The sequence below is a fragment of the Saimiri boliviensis genome, chromosome 1 (genome assembly GCF_048565385.1).
Source record: "Saimiri boliviensis isolate mSaiBol1 chromosome 1, mSaiBol1.pri, whole genome shotgun sequence".
In the NCBI taxonomy this organism is placed as follows: Eukaryota; Metazoa; Chordata; class Mammalia; order Primates; family Cebidae; genus Saimiri; species Saimiri boliviensis.
This window is the reverse complement of record NC_133449.1, coordinates 228,945,337-228,960,000: the sequence shown is the minus strand read 5'-3', so window position 1 is coordinate 228,960,000 and position 14,664 is coordinate 228,945,337. Positions and strand designations below refer to the sequence as shown.

General features: G+C 47.6%; 1 protein-coding gene across 1 annotated transcript in view; it reads right to left on the bottom strand.

Annotated features, from left to right (window-relative positions):
• Positions 1-12,637, bottom strand: part of SERINC5 (serine incorporator 5) — a 126,351-nt gene extending 113,714 nt beyond the window's left edge. Inside the window, exon 1 of the mRNA XM_003920804.4 lies at positions 12,472-12,637. Coding sequence (XP_003920853.1) covers positions 12,472-12,498 — 27 coding nt within the window. The 5' untranslated portion in view covers positions 12,499-12,637. The remainder of the gene's footprint in view (positions 1-12,471) is intronic.
• Between the last annotated feature and the right edge of the window lie 2,027 nt (positions 12,638-14,664).

Genomic DNA, 14,664 nt, shown 5'->3' with positions numbered 1-14,664 from the left:
AATCCTACTATAGCAAACAGTTTCATTACTATGGAAACAAAATACTGTCACTGTTTCTGAGAATGGCAAAGGAAGAGATCAATGGGCATGGAATCAAGAACAAAAGACTGAATTCCTCCCTAGTTTGGGTGAACCACAATCGCCAATGATCAAAGCATTAGGAGATCAGCCCTCCATTAAATTACTGACAAATAATGTGAGCACAAAAAAGTGGAAAAGGCATTCCACAAAGACCTCATGAATTTTGTTTCAAAATGCACTTAGCCAGTTTATAAAAATGATACTTAAACGGAAGTCTAATTTTCCATCTCCTCTAGTTATCTTTTCATAAATAAGATTTAAGGGGTTATGTCTGTGTTTTTCCTACTTTTGTTTTGACTAGACAGTTTTCATGAGGGAGTAAAAATGCTGTCTAATCACTATATATTGTAACCTTACTTCAAAAACCCACAAATTGTTTCAAAATTTCCTCTGATAAAAACCCACTAAGTTTTTCCACAACAGCTGCTTTCCTTAAACATCAGCAATTTTAATCTCACAAGGCAAACTACGGAAGAAAAGCCAAAAGTAAAATCCTGCCTCCCTTTAAAATTCAAACAGATGTTCTGTGTAATCACACCAACTCACTATCTGAATTTCCTACTGCCCTACACCAACTCTCAGATTAAGTTCTAAAATCTTTTGAAACATCATTAACATATAAACTAGAATAATATGGGGATATTCCCACTGAAAATGCTTTAAAATACATTTCAGGTAGGGCTGCAAAGGTTTACAGTGGGCTACTTGGGACGCCTACCATTTGGGAACAATCACAGCAGTTTAGATTGGTAACTTGATTGATACTGTTCTCAGGATCCAATCATAACCCTGAATTCAGGTGAAAACAGCAATACGTAAAATACACTGGGTCTTTATAATTAGGCAGGTATGGCCACTTAAAATACTAAAAACAGCTTGGTCAAAGAATTACATCCAATGGCTAGTTCTATAGATATATCAGCTTAAATGAGGACCTCCTTTTTAACATCAAGTTATCACAGATGATCTGGCCACAGACTTCTCTGAAATAATAGCAGACAATGCCATAATTACTGTGGTGCCCTTTCTGAGGCGCTAACTGGTGATTACATTAAAACACCTAGAGGCTGGCATGGTGGCTCACGCCTGTAATCCCAGCACTTGGGAGGCCGAGGTGGCAGCTCACTTGAGGTCAGGAGTTCAAGACCAGCCTGGCCAACATGGTGAAACTCCGTCTCTACCAAAAAAAAAGTTTTTAAAGATATTAAAAAAAAAAAAAATTAGCCAGGCACAGTGGTAGATGCCTGTAATCCCAGCTACTCAGGAGGCTGAGGCATGAGAATCGCTTGAACCCAGGAGGCAGAGGTTGCAGTGAGCCAAGACAGTGCCACTGCACTCTAGCCTGGGTGACATAGCAAGACTCCATCTCAAAAAAAAAAAAAAGCCACCTGGAAAACTGGAAAGTAAAGCTTCCTTCTTTCACAGTCACGCCCAGATACTCAGTATCTGTGGGAAATCTAGAGCCCCTATTTATACAGAAAATGGGGAGGGAAGCAAGCAATGGGGAAGGGGGTGTTGTTACCTTTTATTTAATTAGCACAGAGAGATGAGTCACAGGCTGACTTCCAAGCCTACAGACCCACCTCTCCTCAGCCGTGCCTACAAAGTCAGACTTGCTGCAGCCCAAAGCTATCTGTCAGCTCGCCAGGTCAGCTACAGAGCTGCCCAAGAAAACACATTTGAATGAGCAACCTTCAAGCGAATTCTCCAACTAAGAATGCAACCCTCACACTCCATACTGTTCAAGGCAAGTGACTGAGGATTATCTGACAACCTGAACTTAGCTACGCTACACAAAGACACCCCTAAGCCACCCTTCCTGTATCAGCTCACCAGTAAGCTATATAGAGTAGTCCCTCCTCACCCGAGGAGGATGTGTTCCAAGACCCCCAGTGGATGCCTGAAACTGTGGATAGTACCCAATCCCATATATACTGTGTTTCTTCTTGTATATACATACCTATGATAAAGTTTTGTTGTTTTTGAGACAGGGTCTTAGTCTGTCACCCAGGCTGGAGTGTAGTGACACAACCATGGCTCACTACAGCCTCAACCTCCCTGGGCTCAAGTGATCCTCCCACCTCGGCCTCCCAAGTAGCTGGGACTACAGGCACACACACCACCATGCCCTGGCTAATTTTTGTGCTTTTGTAGAGACAGGGTTTCTCCATGTTGCCCAGGCTGGTCTCTAACTCCTGGGTTCAAGTGATCCACCCACCTCAGCCTCTCCAAGTGCTGGGATTACAGGCATGAGCCACCTTGCCTAGCGTTATGATAAATTTAATTTCTAAATTAGGCACAGTAAGCGATTAACAACAATAACAAATAATAAAACCAAAACTTATGACACTATACCAGCATCACTACTCTTGCGCTTTGAGGCTACTAAGTCAAATAAGGGTGACCTGAATGACTCGAACACAAGGACTGCAATTCTGCGACAGTGGATCTGAAACTGAGATGACTCCCAAGTGACGAAGGTGGGAGGAGCACAGGTGGACAGCTACACAGCATGGATACGCTAGCCAGAAGTGATTCACATCCCAGTGGGACGGAGCAAGGTTTCAACACACTATTCAGAACAGGGCATACTTTAAACTTGTGAATTGTTTATTTCTGTAATTTTCCACTTAATATTTTCATACCCCGATAGACCTCAGGTAACTGAAACCACAGAAAGCAAAAACTGCAAGTAAAGGGAGACTACCACATTTGGTCAGCATTAACCAAACCATTACCTTGACAGTACAATTATAGGGATTTTACTGCAATTTGCCTACATCTTTATAAAGATGAACAGAAAAATAAAAGTGCCAGTGCTGCCAGGTGCGGTGGCTCAAGCCTGTAATCCCAGCACTTTGGGAGGCCGAGGCGGGTGGATCACGAGGTCAAGAGATCGAGACCATCCTGGTCAACATGGCGAAACCCCGTCACTACTAAAATACAAAAAAAATTGGCTGGGCATAGTGGCGCGTGCCTATAATCCCAGCTACTCAGGAGGCTGAGGCAGGAGAATTGCCTGAACCCAGGAGGCAGAGGTTGCAGTGAGCCGAGATGGCGCCATTGCACTCCAGCCTGGGTAACAAGAGCAAAACTCCGTCTCAAAAAAAAAAAAAAAAAAAAAAGTGCCAGTGCTATCGATATGAAACACAGGACTCATTGTTAGTGCAGCAAAGACGGCCACCATCATACAGCAAGAAAACAGTGACTCAACCACCATTTGGAGAGATGTTACCTGTGAAAGTAACTGCAAAAAAAAAAGGTCAAAGTTAAAGAAAATGTTGAGGCTGCACACAGTAGCTCACGCCTGTAATCCCAGCACTTTGGGAAGCCAAGGTGGGCAGATCACAAGATCAAGAGATCCAGACCACCCTGGCTAACACGGTGAAACCCATCTCTACTAAAAATACAAAAATTAGGTGGGCATGGTGGTGTGCACCTGTAGTCCCAGCTACTCGGGAGGCTGAGGCAGGAGAATCACTGGAACACAGGAGGTTGAAGTGAGCCAAGATTGTGCCACTGTACTCCAGCCTGGTAACAGAGCAAGACTCTATCTCAAAAAAAAAAAAAAAAAAAAAAAAATGCTGGGCTCGGAAGCTCACGCCTGTAATCCCAGCACTTTGGGAGGCCGAGGCAGGTGGATCACGAGGTCAAGAGGTTGAGACCATCCTGGTCAACATGGTGAAACCCCGTCTCTACTAAAAATACAAAAAATTAGCTGGGCATGGTGGCACGTGCCTGTAATCCCAGCTACTCAGAAGGCTGAGGCAGGAGAATTGCCTGAACCCAGGAGGCGGAGGTTGCGGTGAGCCAAGATTGCGCCATTGCACTCCAGCCTGGGTAACAAAAGCAAAACTCCGTCTCAAAAAAAAAAAATGTTGAAAATAACAGAAATACATTATCAATGATGACACCTAACAGAGATGAAATTAGGGATTATTTTTTCATTACTTTTGGCCTTTTGGGAATAGAAACACACACAAATCTCTTAACTCTTAAGTTCATTAAGTGACTTTCACACATTCAACTTTAACACCTCTAAAGAAACCATCAAGTTTGAAGGTAGAAGACGATCTACATACAAATGTAAGCCCAGTAAACATTAACAGCTACAAATTAGTGGCTGATGCATGTTAACAAAAATTTCTTGGTCACCCCATAATTCTGCAAAAAGAATAGGATCAAATACAGCACTTCCAACATAATCCCAACTTTGCAAAGTAAAATAATAAATACTGGCCAGGCGCGGTGGCTCACACCTGTAAACCCAGCATTTTTGGAGGCTGAGGCAAGCAGATCACCTGAGTTCAGTAGTTCAAGACCAGGCTGGTCAACATGGTGAAACCCCATCTCTTACTAAGAACACAAAATTAGCTGGGCGTGGTGGCAGGTGCCCATAATCCTAGCTACTCAGGAGTATGAGGCAGGAGAACTGATTGAACCAGGAAGGCAGAGGTTGCAGTGAGCCAAGATTGCGCCATTGCACTCCAGCCTGGACGACAAGAGTTAAAACTCCATCTCAAAAAAATATATAAAACAAAATAATATTTAATATAAGTAACTGAATATAAACCATCAAAATGTGGTTCTCTCTGGATAATAATATGTATGATTTCCTTCTGTTACACAAATACTCTCCACATTGTTCAAAAAAGTATCATCATGGAAAGAATGAATTTTTGTAACTGAATCCCTTCCAGGGGTGAAAGCACCACGTAATATAATGAGGACCTAACATCTCCGATCACTATAAACAAACAGCAACAGAGAACAAGAGTTCTGTAACCAAAAGAGCTCAACAGGGGGTTCAGCTAGGTCACAGTAAGTGCTCTGCCTATGAGAAGAGAGGAAACATCCTTGCAGTAGCCAGGATTTAATTCCAGTGCATCAAATGACACAAGTACTAAGTGATGCGATGGAGTCTACTAAGCACTAATTCTGTGAGTACTCTAAAACAAGAGAAAACGCATTACTGAGGAAACACTGAGCTGGGACCTTAAATCAGAGATTTGGATTTTACAGTGAAGAAGAAAGAACATTTTGGGGGAATCATCTTTTTTTTTTTTTTTTTTTTTTTTTTTGAGATGGAGTTTCCCTCTTGATACCCAGGCTGGAGTGCAATGGCGAGATCTTGGCTCACCGCAACCTTCACCTCCCGTGTTCAAGCGATTCTCCTGCCTCACCCTCCTAAGTAGCTGGGATTACAGGCATGTGCCACCACACTCAGCTAATTTTGCATTTTTAGTAGAGATGGGGTTTCTCCATGTTGGTCAGGCTGGTCTTGAACTCCCAACCTCAGGTGATCCACCTGCCTCAGCCTCCTTATTTATTTCTTTTATTTTTTTGCTACAGCTTCCCCATGTCTTGCCCAAGCTGGAGTACAGTGTCGCAATTTCAGCTCACTGCAACCTCCGCTTACCAGGTTCAAGCAATTCTCCTGCCTCAGCCTCCAGAGTAGCTGGGATTACAGGCATGTGCCATCATGCCAGTTAATTTTTGTATTTTAAATAGAGATGGGGTTTTGCCATGTTGGCCAGCCTGCTCTCAAACTCCTGATCTCAGGTGATCCGCCCACCTCGGCCTCCCAAAGTGCTGGGATTATAGGCGAGAGCCACTGTGCCCAGCCTGGAATCATCATTATCACATGTGGTATGTAATTTATTTTTTAAATAAGTCTTCATGGAGAGAGAAAGATAGAGACAGAAAGAGAGAGAGAGAGAGAGAAAGAGAAAGAAAGAGAGTGTGTATGTCCGTGTGTGCGCGCGTGTGTGTGTGTGTGTGTGTGTGTGTGTGTGTTTTAAGCTGCATTTAGGGGCATCAGTTGTCCTGGTCAAGAATTATTCTGGCAAACATTTAATCAAAGGCCAAATAGCAGGCAGACACAGCTGGCCTAATCACATTTACACAGACCAACCCTTTGTAACTATTCACTTTCCTGACTCTACTTGAGCCATGCTCACTCCCCTCCTTACTTCCCTTTAAAAGGCCCAGTCACCTCTGCACGAAATCGAATGCTCAGCTCTTTCCCCTACAGTCAACAGTTATTGAATAAAACTGTTTTTACTGCTTGAGCTAATGTCAGGCTTTGTTTATCTTTGACAATGGATGGATAGTCCCTGGTGGCATTCAAGGCTTTGTTAGTTAACATAAAAGACACTAGAAATGAGTTTTACCAGCCTGGGCAGCAAGGCCAGACCCACTCTCTACAAAAATTTTTTTAAACTGGACAGGCATGGTAGAGAGCACCTGTAGTCCAGCTACCTGGGAGGCGGAAGCAGCCAGATCGCTTGAGCCCAGGAGTTCGAGGCTGCAGTGAGCTATGACTGAGCCATTGTACTGCAGCCTGGGAAACAGCCAGATCCCATCTTTAAATAAATAAATAAATAAATGGGTTTTTAATGCAGAAAATCTTGATGATCTAGAAATAGGATCTGGCTGGAAAAATACCCGGGCCTGAGCCTGGGCCTGGGCCTGGGCATTCCTGCCTTGCATGAACTGGCTGTAAAGATAGAATGAAGGGCTGGGTGCGGTGGCTCAAGCCTGTAATCCCAGCACTTTGGGAGGCCGAGGCGGGTGGATCACGAGGTCGAGAGATCGAGACCATCCTGGTCAACATGGTGAAACCCCGTCTCTACTAAAAATACAAAAACTTAGCTGGGCATGGTGGCACGTGCCTGTAATCCCAGCTACTCAGGAGGCTGAGGCAGAATTGCCTGAACCCAGGAGGCGGAGGTTGCGGTGAGCCGAGATCGCGCCATTGCACTCCAGCCTGGGTAACAAGAGCCAAAACTGCGTCTCAAAAAAAAAAAAGATAGAATGAATAGGCCAGGTGTGGTGGCTCACATCTGTAATCCCATCACTTTGGAAGGCCGAGGCAGATGGATCATCTGAGGTCGAGTTCGTGACCAGCCTGGCCAACATAGCAAAACCCCGTCTCTACTAAAAATACAAAAATTAGCCAGGTGTGGTGGGGGGCACCTGTAGTCCCAGCTACTCGGGAGGCTGAGACAGGAGAATCACTTGAACCCAGGAGGTGGAGCTTGCAGTGAGCCAAGATCACGCCATTGCACTCCAGCCTGGTTGACAGAGTGAGACACCATCTCAAAAGAAAAAAAAAAGAATCTTTACTCAGAGTGGCAACCATGGGCTTGATCCATCTGGTGCAGTAGTTTTGGCTGCCCACCAATCAGAAGTTAGCCAAGTCTTGCCTGTTAGACTGTTGGCACATCTGCCTCCGGTGAACTTTTCAGGCAAGAAGCCTATCAGAGCACCAACAAGGGCAAAGAGCTAGAACATCAGGAAGTCTCAAAACAGGCTGTATGACTGCTCTATATGCCTGCCACTGTCTGTATGTGTGACAGAATTTGGTCTTTGACTTGGGTCTTTATGACCTGAATTAGGCATGAGGGAGAGGTTTTTTTTTTTTTTTTTTTTTTTTTTTTTGAGCTGGAGTTTTGCTCTTGTTACCCAGGCTGGAGTGCAATGGCGCGATCTCGGCTCACCGCAACCTCCGCCTCCTGGGTTCAGGCAATTCTCCTGTCTCAGCCTCCTGAGTAGCTGGGATTATAGGCACGCGCCACCATGCCCAGCTAATTTTTTGTATTTTTAGTAGAGACGGGGTTTCACCATGTTGACCAGGATGGTCTCGATCTCTTGACCTTGTGATCCACCCGCCTCGGCCTCCCAAAGTGCTGGGATTACAGGCTTGAGCCACCGCGCCCGGCCTGAGGGAGAGGTTAAACCTCACCCAACCACTAACTACTGGCAGCCAACAATATCTACCAAAACAGCCTAATGGCAGCGTATTCAAGCTGCATTACAGCCATCTGGAGCAATTATTATTCATATTGTAATAATGATAGTAGCAGTTTGGTACAAAAGTCACCCAACTCAAGTCAGGTGGGCCCGTACACAAGACCTATCTCTGCCATCAGTCAGTTGGTAACATCAGTTAATTTATTTCTCTATACTTTAGTTGACTCACCTGTAAAAGGAGGCCAAGCAGGGGTTTTGTGAGGAATGAATGAATTATAATGTATGTAAAAACAAAGCACATGCTGTGGACTGAAACAAACTTCAGCTATTATTATTGTCATTCATGCCTATACTAGCCTGCAGTAAGCCCTCCCAATCCCTATTATCAAACTGCCTTGGAAAAGTTGTCTAGATTTTGCAAGCACACACCTCACTTCCGCTCTGACAGTGTGCACTGTCATTTTCTTTCTTTTTTTTTTTTAAAGACAGCGTCTTGCTCTGTTACTCAGGCTGGAACGCACTGGCTCACTAACAGCTCACTGCAACCTGCACGTCCCGAGTTCAAGCAATTCTGGTGCCTCAGGCTCACAAAGTAGCTGGGACTTCAGGTCGTGTGCCAAAACGCCTGGCTAATTTTTGTTTTAGTTTAGAGACAGGCTTTCACCATGTTGCCCAGGCTGGTCTCAAACTCCTGGCCTGAAGCAATCCACCCACCTCAGCATCCCTAAGTCCTGGGATTACAGGTGTGAACCACCACGTCCAGCCTGCACTGTCATTTTCTGTAGCTAACTTCCCCCACACTCCCATCTCCACTAGCCCTTAAGTTAAAGAACAAGGAAGCCCTGTGTTCATTACCTCGTCCCTAGGGGCCTAGCACAGAACTTTGAACCCATAAAGTGTTGAGTGACCACTCCCCTGTAATCTCTGCCTTCTTAGTGTCCATTAGCCAACACCCTAAACAAAATCTAAGTGAATATCAGAGCAGATACAAAAATAAAATAAGATGATCTGGAGATTATCCTGATGCAGATGGGTAATGGCCACCAGTAAGTTAAGATTTGGGGGGTTCCTCATACTCTGCCAAATCCTATATTACAGACTTTTTTTTTTTTTTTTTTTTTTTTTTTTTGAGACGGAGTTTCGGTGTTGTTACCCAGGCTGGAGTGCAATGGCATGATCTGGGCTCACCGCAACCTCCGCCTCCGGGATTCAGGCAATTCTCCTGCCTCAGCCTCCTGAGTAGCTGGGATTACAGCCTCCTGAGTAGCTGGGCGCCAGCATGCCCAGCTAATTTTTTGTATTTTTTAGCAGAGATGGGTTTCACCATGTTGACCAGGATGGTCTCGATCTCTTGACCTCGTGATCCACCCGCCTCGGCCTCCCAAAGTGCTGGGATTACAGGCTTGAGCCACCGCGCCCAGCATCTATATTATAGACTTTACACTTATCATCACATGTCATTTTCACAGTAACCTTAAGAAGCACCCATTCAACAGTTGAGGTACAATGAGGTAATAGAGTAACTCAGCCGGTCACACCAGCCCTCATTATCCAAATTTCCCAACTGAAACCCAGGCCTGAGTCCGAAACCCAGGCCTGAGTCCAAATCCCAGGCTCGAGTCCAAATCCCAGGCTCTTTTATGGGTTTATGGGTTATTGTTCACGATGGTCCTCAGTTAAAAGTCCTCAAAATGTCCATCTCCAACCTCAACTTCTCCCGACTTAAATGGTGACTTGCCATTTCCATTTAATTTATAATATGCACCTCTAATGTAACAAAACCAAGAAACTTGGGTTTTGCTCACCAAATGTCTTCTTCTTATCAGCCTCATACTTCACCTCAGTCAGCGCGATCATCATCTACCCCAGTGGCTCAGGCCAGAAACCACGGTCTGTCTCATTCCCACATCCCACCTGTAATTCTTGCTCAAATCCAGTTCTACCCCTGAAATGTACCTGGAAGCCAATGATGTCCCACGGTACTCACTCCTACAGCCACAGCCTAAATGAAGCTACCACCCGCCCTCCTCCTGGGACTACAGCAACTGCTCAAATCCCAAATGGATTTGAGCTCCACTGGGGAAGGACTTATGTTCACTGCTGAAGCCAAGAACACTGCCTGCCCCTAAGAGGCAACTATCCACTGCATGACCAACTGGAACTGCTTTCCCCACCTCCACTCTAGCCCCTGTTACAGTCCAGTCTTCACAATACCCCAAGAATCTTTTAACTTGCATCAAACCACAGCTCACCCCTGCTCAAGATCCTTCCACAGCCTCTCACTGTGACCAGAATTAAATCCAAAGTCCAAAGGCAGCTGACAGGCTCTGGCCAAGTCTGGTCCTGCCCTTCTCTCTGACCTCATCTAGGTCACCAGCCACCCTAGACTCCCCTTATCTCTCCTCCCTGAGCAGTCTCAACTCCACAGGCATCTTCTCAGACTCCCTCACAACCCTCCTCAAGGCTGCTTACCACACAGCCCCTGACAGTAGGAGTACCATATTCATTGTTTCATTGTTTACATGTTTATGAATGATCTCCCTTGCTGAGACAGACCATTGAGAGCAGAGATGTTTGTCTGACTTATGACTATCTACCCAGTTCCTGGCACAAGGTAGGTGCCCAAACAAACAAACAAACAAAAGAATTGGTAACTTCTGATAGTGCTGCGAGGTTGTTTGCTTTTTTTTTTTTTTTTTTTGAGACGGAGTCTAGCTCTGTCACCCAGGCTGGAGTGCAATGGTACAATCTCGGCTCACTGCAACCTCCACCTCCCGCGTTCAAGCAATTCTCCTACCTCAGCTTCCTAAGTGGGATTACAAGCATCCACCACAACGCCCAACTAATTTTCTATATTTAGTAGAGATGGGTTTTTCCATGTTTGTCACACTGGTCTAGAACTCCCAACCTCAGGTGATCCAGCCACCTAGGCCTCCCAAAGTGCTGGGATTACAGGCATGAGCCACCACACAGCCTGTTTGCTTTCTTTTAACTACATACCGCCCAACCCACAGGAAATCACAATGTGATCACCATCACACTGCAATGAGGCCCACCACAGTGATGCCTCTAGCAGGCCTGGGAAAGCAGGGGTTAACTTTGATTTAGTTCTTTCCAAAGTCCTGCGAGGGGAGACTTTAGAAACCTGCCAAAACATCAATATCAAAATAATTCTTTTACAAAACCCATTGAATACAGGTAATAATTTACAGAGCCCTAAATTAGGTACTTGGGAATGACAGAGCCTCAAGGGGATTTCAAGGGACCAGGACAGATGCCCCTAAAGATCTATAATAGAATTACTGCGTAATAAAAAGTGTTGCATCATATTGAAGAGAAAGTATTTCAAAACGAGAATGAAAGATTTGCAGAGCTTTCTGAAAACAGCCTTTGCTGGTCCACCTTGTTCTCAAATCCCCGGTAAGGTGGTGACCATTCTCATTCTCTCTCTCTCTCTCTGTCTGACTCAGAGTAAAAAAAATCATTTTACCTCAGTCGTCAAAAACCTCAATTTCCTCAACTCTGGAAAGGCCAGCTTTAATGCATGCCAAGTACAGTATTAGAGCTCAAAAACCAAGAGAGCTCCACGTGGCCATTCCAAACAGGACAGATTATCTGCCAGTATAATCGTCGGTTATAGAAACCCACAGCTTAACCCCTGCCTCACTTACAGCTGGCCTCGATTGTGGAAAGGCTTGAGTGTCAGCAAGAACACCCTGAACCTGGATGCTCCCGGGAGTCTGATTCGTTCGTGAAAACACTCCATTAAAACTCTGTACCAAAACGCTGATGATCCACATGTACAGGGAAAAAGCAGCTCCACATCCAGGAGACCCACCTATTTCGTTGTTTCTAATTATGCAGCATTAAAGGGCTAAGACGTACTAATTCCACACTGATGCAGTAACTGGTAGGGGACAATATTTTCAGATATCATACGTTTAAACAGGCGAGAGCTAAAAGACAGGTTTGAGAAAGTTTATTTGCAAAGAGACAGGAAGGCTCGCGCCCTACCCAGGTAGCCGTGCTAGTACCGAGCCAGAGTTCGGTTGGGAAACTCAGGAAGCAAGGCTGAGTTTTCCCTTCGCTCAGACCTGCGCCCGGCAGTTTGGAAATCAGGCTTCGAGGCATTATCAAAGGTACAGAAGAGCCTACGCTCGACTTCCAGATGCCAAGCACAACCTGTCTGGGCTGTTTAACCCGAGTTTTATTCAGGGCATGGCAAAGGAGACGTTCCCCAAACCGACTTTTTTTTCCTGGGTTCATCCGACAGGCAGAGTCGAGAGGGCAAGGGAGCTCGGCGCTGCCCACCAGTGCCCAACGCAGGAGGCGACACGCCCCTGGAGCTGTCGAGATCCTCCGCCCGAGCCCTGCACGCCCCGCCCCACGCGGAGTCCCGGAGACCGGGCGGGAAGACCCTGGGATAGCCTCTCGGGCTTCCCCCTGCCCCTTCCCGCCCGCCCAGGGCGCAGAATTTCCCGGACCTCTGAGCGCCGCGGACAGCCGGAGCGACCCACCCGGGCCCTACGTTCGGCCGCGGAGCTGGGAACGCACCCAAGGCAGGTCCTCGACGCCTGGACTCCCGGCCCGGTTCTACGATGCGACCATCCCCGCGCGGCGCCCGGCCTTGCTCACCTGGCCCGCACAGCACTGAGCGGACATCGCGGCGGCCAACACCGAGAGCGCGCTCGCCGGTTCCCCGCGCCGCACGTACCCTCCTGGCTGCCTCGCGCCTCGCGCTTCCACGCCGAGCAGCCTCGGCCGAGCGCCTAGGCGCCGAGGCCTGGGTAAAAACAACCGCCGCCAAGCCCCGCCCCGCCGCCGGCCCCGCCTCGCCCGCCCCCAGCCCCGCCCCGCGCCCGCCCCCTCCCGGGCGCCCGGCGGCGGAGCAGGCTCGCCTCGGGCTCGCACTTCCGCTGGCGTCAGGCGGGTGGGCTGCCGCGTTCACTTCCCGGTTGGGGCGCCGAGCTCCGGAGCCGCCCGCCAGCCCTCGGGCCCTACGCTCCGGGTCTGATGCGCGGTCTGGCCGCGCTCGGGCCCGCGCGCAGCGCCCGGTGGCCTTCGGAACCGGAGAAAGAGCTGGCTCCAAAAGCTTGGAGTCTTAGCGCTTCCTGTCTGTCCTGCACCGACCAGACCGCCGGGTGCTGGTCTGCGCTCTGCCGCGCGCCAACCGGGACAGCCCACCCACGGGATCCTTGTTTCTGAAATCCCTTTCCCTCCCTCATCTGCCAAGTAAACCTTCAACTTTCGGGCTCTCCGCTCCGCCCCGCCCAGGCTTCCTCGAATCCCTGGGCCCTTGGCTGTTCTGCTCTTGATTCTGCCCTGACGGCACTTTGTGACAGATCCGTTGAGAGCCCTTTCTGTCCTTCCCTGAATAACGATATGTTTTCCAGCCTCTCCTCCCGCGCTGGCCCAAGGACGCATTTTCCATCCCTGCTTCCTCACTAAAAAGAAGGTGCCCAATAATTGCTTGTTCCGCGCAAAAGGCAGTGGGGGCGTCTCTAGTTTTTCTCTCATTCAGATCTGCTGTCCTCACAGCCCTCTCCCCAAGACGAATGAAGGATTTTGAGGTTTTTGTTTTGTTTTGTTTTGTTTCTCTGAGACGGGAGTTTCACTCTGTCGCCCAGGCTGGAGTGCAGTGGCACAATCTTGGCTCACTGCAACCTCCACCTTACGATCAAGCAATTCCCCTGCCTCAGCCTCCCGAGTAGCTGGGATTACAGGCGCCCGCCACCATGCCCGGCTAATTTTTTGTATTTTTAGTAGAAACGGGGTTTCACCATGTTGGCCAGGCTGGTCTCGAACTCCCGACCTCAAATGATCCGCTCTCCTTGGCCTCCCAAAGTGCTCGGATTACAGGCGTGAGCCACCACGCCCGGCCGGAATGAAGATATTTCTGTTAATGCGATTTTTGCACCAATCCCTTTGCTCTTTCAAATAAACATTATGGTATCCATTTTAGCAGTGAGGCAACTGAAGCCCAGACAGGTTAAATAACTTGCCAAAAGCCTCACAGCAAAGTTGAAAAAGCAAAACTGGGACTGGAATCCACTCGTCTGATCCCCTGGTACACGACGCAAGGCTTGACCTTAGCTGGACTCGTTTCCAGACAGCTTTGGCGAAGGAGTGTCTTGGGCAGCTTAGGAGTAGGAGAGGAAAGGTGAACGAAAACCAGTCCTTGGGGTATGAGCTGCGCAGGATTTTCTAGCATCTCCGATGCAGGCGTTTAAATGAAGAGATATAATGGAACAGGCCCTATTCAGAGCCACGAAAAGGAATGAGGAGAGTTGGCTTTAACTCAAAACAGAAATAAGGTAAACCCAATCAGTCAAGCGCAGCAACCTGCTCCGTGGCGTTCTGTGACTCATCAGAAGCTGAGGCTCTCACCAGGACTTTCCAGTGAGCTGCTCTGTTTGCTATCGCTGCGGTCACTTCACTTCAGCCCTAGCCCTACTGCTTGCCTTGGGAAATGGGCTGGACCCCTGGTAGCTCCGGGTGGGGAGAAGGTTGGAGAGGAAGGAGGGGGGCAAAAGGGAAGGTACGAAATCTACAAATGTTTAAGCCAGCTGGAACTCCTATACCTCTTTGCTGTTTAGGGAAATTGATTCGATTGGTAACTGGCGAGGACCCTTCCCAAGGGACCACTGGGTTAGGGGGTAGAGCTGGTAATAGAATCCAGGGCTCTGAACCCTGAATCCTGTGCTCTATTTGCTGCTGAGGCTCAGGCCACAGCACCCCAAATTATGACTGTAGAATACCAAAATATGCTATCCCAAAATATACTTCCTTGGCATATTTCAAGCGGGTTATTCTGAGAAACTGCAGACA